Consider the following 3,359-nt stretch of genomic DNA (forward strand, 5'->3'; position numbering starts at 1 on the left):
CAAGATGAATGTGCATAACATATACACATCATCTTGAGGGGGACTATTACAGCTCATAGTTGGTTTAGTTAGTTTGGTTAGTTTTTCAGTTGTTCAGTTCAGTTTGTTTTCTATTTTTTTATTTTCTTCTTTTCTGTTTTTTTCTTCTTCTATTCTCTGGTTATATATACAAAGATATCAGATTGTACAAGCCAGGTGAAATGAGAGAATTCTTGGCTTGGTTTTTTAGTTTTCTCCTTCCTCTCGTTACTCTCTCATTACTCTTTTTTGGTTGCTGGTGTTTGATTTTTTGGTTTGGTTTAGGGTCTTAGAATTTGCTTTTATTGTCCCAAATTCTCAAAATTGCAACCACGATTTTTCTCTGCCATAAGTGAGGGATTTTCTAATAAAGTTAGGAGATATTGCCCTCTTTTACCAACAAAAATAAATAATAAATAAATAAATAAATCCCTTACCCAAATAGAGCCTTGTAGCAAATGAATCTTGGCTCTCTTATTTAATAGAACTGGAGGTAAGAAACAAAAGCTGTCATGACTCTGGGACTCCATATGATAGAATTTTAAATGTATTAAAAAAAAATTTCCTGGATAATTTTAACATCATTTAAGGCAGCACTCTGCGGACCAGCTAATGAACCATCCACAGGATTCTGTGTGTCAGCTTTGTCACAGTGCCCCATCAAGTGGCCTCAGTGGCTCACCATATGCCCATAACTTTGGCCACCAGTGCTTAGCATCTCATGTGGGGTTTCTGTCTTTTCATTTTAAAAATAATCAACAAAAATAAAAGCAAAGAGAGAGAGAGAGAGAGAGAGGCACACAGAGAATTTCATCCCATCGCTCTTATTCATCTCAAGATGTATATAATTAAATAATTAAATAATTAATTAATAATTAAGAAGACAGATGATGTTCACTAGATCACTAATTTGCACTACACTCTGGTGGGAGGACCTTGAACCTGTGTATGTCTTTACAGTACGAGTAAAACATGAGCTTGTTTCTAGCCCACTGCAATCCCATTGCTTGTTGCTTCGACAGCCTTGCGAACTCTTCACCCTCAGTTGGATCAAAGCTGGAAAAACCCCTGTTGTTAGAACATGGCTGTGTCTTGTTATCATTATTCAATACTATGCAGCCATCTATTTCCATCTCCCCAAAGGATGACACAAAGGGTGCATGCTTGTAATCAACTGGGTACTTTCCCCCGTGGGTCGCCCACTCTGATCCATCCCATATAGTCGCGTAAACCGACATTGGTTTCGTGGGATAAGCAGAAGAGATGGCTTCATTGTGCAGAACCTCCCTCACTGGTATATTATCTACCAGAAACCTGCAAAATTGAAAATATGTATATTAGCAGTACCCAAGAAAAAAAATGAAAAGGAACTAATCTGTTTGTTTTCATTCTATGTTCTTCTGTGAAATTTGTTTCCTTACACTACGTGATGGCTGTTCCAGATGATGCTGTAATGATGGAACTGTTCGGTCGGGTCGAACCAGAGGTAGAACTTTTCTTCTCTGCCTATCTTGACATCTCCATTGCTGTAGATATTTGTCTGCAGGACCCAGTCTGTCCTCTTCTCTCGGCCCAGCAACTCGATGTCGATCTCATCGTGTGCATGTGGGAACACATCTGCATTTGACATCTGAATTTCCCCAAACAATTTCACTAAATCAGGGTTATTCTTTTTTAGGCATATATATATACACTTAAACCAATATGCATGCATATTTATCATGCCTAACTTACAAGTTAGACCCTCATGTCACATAATTGTATTAATTGCTGGAGGAGAGACGGCATTTTTTTTTTTTTAAAGATATAAATTTCCACGTGTGATAAGTTTACTCTCATACCACTGATGTGCTTGCCTTAATATGTATATAAGAAAAGGTAGAGCTGGCTATGGCTTACATAGAAGGCCACAACAACACCAGAAGTGAAACCAGGGGGCAGCTTTACTGCAGCACTGAAAAACCCATAGTTATATTTGTTCTTCGAGACCAATCCAGATCCTGCAAAGGAACCCAAAGAATCAATACCATAACTAAATTGATTAGAACAATAAACCAAGAAAGCCCAATTCACTGGAAAAGTCATTGGAGGACCTTACCAGAGATTTTGTCAAGAATGAGATTTGCATACGACCCATTGTTCATCAACTTGATATGTGAGCCTCCAAAGAACTCAGAAAATCCCTGATCAACTGGGACACGACTAAAACGATCGGTTAAACGCGGCACAGGCGGAGGGGTGTAACGCTTACTGCCGGACGAAGCATCCACCACAAGGCAAAAGAAGAGTAGGGGAGGTAGAAACAGTGGTATTCTCTGCAGCAAAAGTGCCATATCTGATTACTTGGCAAGAATATGGATGCAGGGAAGGGAGATGGGCCATTTGGGTTTTTATTTTTGAGGGTTGGCCTTAATCTGGCTTAGTTGTTACAAGCTGGATGTGTCTTTTCCTAGTAATATTGAATTGGTGAGGGTAATGTTGTGGGGACTTTTGCCTTTGGGATGTTTGGCTGGGCTTAAGGATTGGAATTTGGAGCGGGGAAGCGGAATTTGCTTTCCCCGAATGATCAAATGTTTGATGGGCCCTGTTCGGTTTCACCTGCCGGACAGGATGACATGGGTTACGTGCACAACAGCTGTGGAGGGAAGCAGTTCTGGAGCCTGGCTGGTAAACAGTGACATGGGACTTGGGGGGTTTGGTTTGGACCTCTTTAAATTTTTATTTTTTTTGCTGGGAGTTAAATGGCCTATCCGAGGAGAAGAACGGGCATAATGGCACTTGTTTGGATTCAAGTGGCCGCACGAGGGTGTGTCCAAACACCATCTGTTTGGTACCTATCAATCAAGTGGTTGGCAGTGTGCTTTTCCAACTTGGGCCTAAAATTGTCCAGTCAATGGGCTGGATTGGCAAGCTGGGGCCTGCATATTTAAGAAGGGGTTTAAAGTCTTCTGGCAGAAGAAAGTAAGAAGCCGACTTTAGCACACAGACTAACTAGTAAGTTTGTGTTAATCATCAAGCCTTAAATAAAATTAAGATTGCAAACAAAATGGGTTGAGTCGACATGCCTTGGTTGAAAAAACAAAGGCATATTTAAGTTCGATTTTGAGCTCGAATCAGTATTAACAAACATATTCGAAGTTTGAAATAAACTTTGCAAGGTTAAGAAGATTGAGCATGTTCAACCCAATTTGTAATCGAACTCCTGTCTAAAAAATTTCAGTAAGTAGCTTTTTGAGTCAATTGAGCTCTTGTTCCCATACTAGCTCAAGATGAACTCGAGCTCGTACACAAATTTTATAGTCATTTGTTTAACTCATTCCATTGTACCAGTCAAATGCAAC

General features: G+C 39.8%; 1 protein-coding gene across 1 annotated transcript; it reads right to left on the reverse strand.

The window, feature by feature from the left end:
- Positions 1 to 826: 826 nt before the first annotated feature.
- On the reverse strand, positions 827 to 2,608 carry LOC131144349 (probable xyloglucan endotransglucosylase/hydrolase protein 33). The gene is made up of 4 exons (XM_058092934.1): positions 2,117 to 2,608; positions 1,918 to 2,018; positions 1,440 to 1,648; positions 827 to 1,332 (listed from the first exon to the last, which is right to left on the reverse strand). The coding sequence occupies exons 1-4, from the start codon at positions 2,349 to 2,351 to the stop codon at positions 924 to 926; spliced, it is 954 nt and encodes a 317-aa protein (XP_057948917.1). The 5' UTR covers positions 2,352 to 2,608; the 3' UTR covers positions 827 to 923.
- Between the last annotated feature and the right edge of the window lie 751 nt (positions 2,609 to 3,359).

The sequence above is a fragment of the Malania oleifera genome, chromosome 12 (genome assembly GCF_029873635.1).
Source record: "Malania oleifera isolate guangnan ecotype guangnan chromosome 12, ASM2987363v1, whole genome shotgun sequence".
Classification (NCBI taxonomy): Eukaryota; Viridiplantae; Streptophyta; class Magnoliopsida; order Santalales; family Ximeniaceae; genus Malania; species Malania oleifera.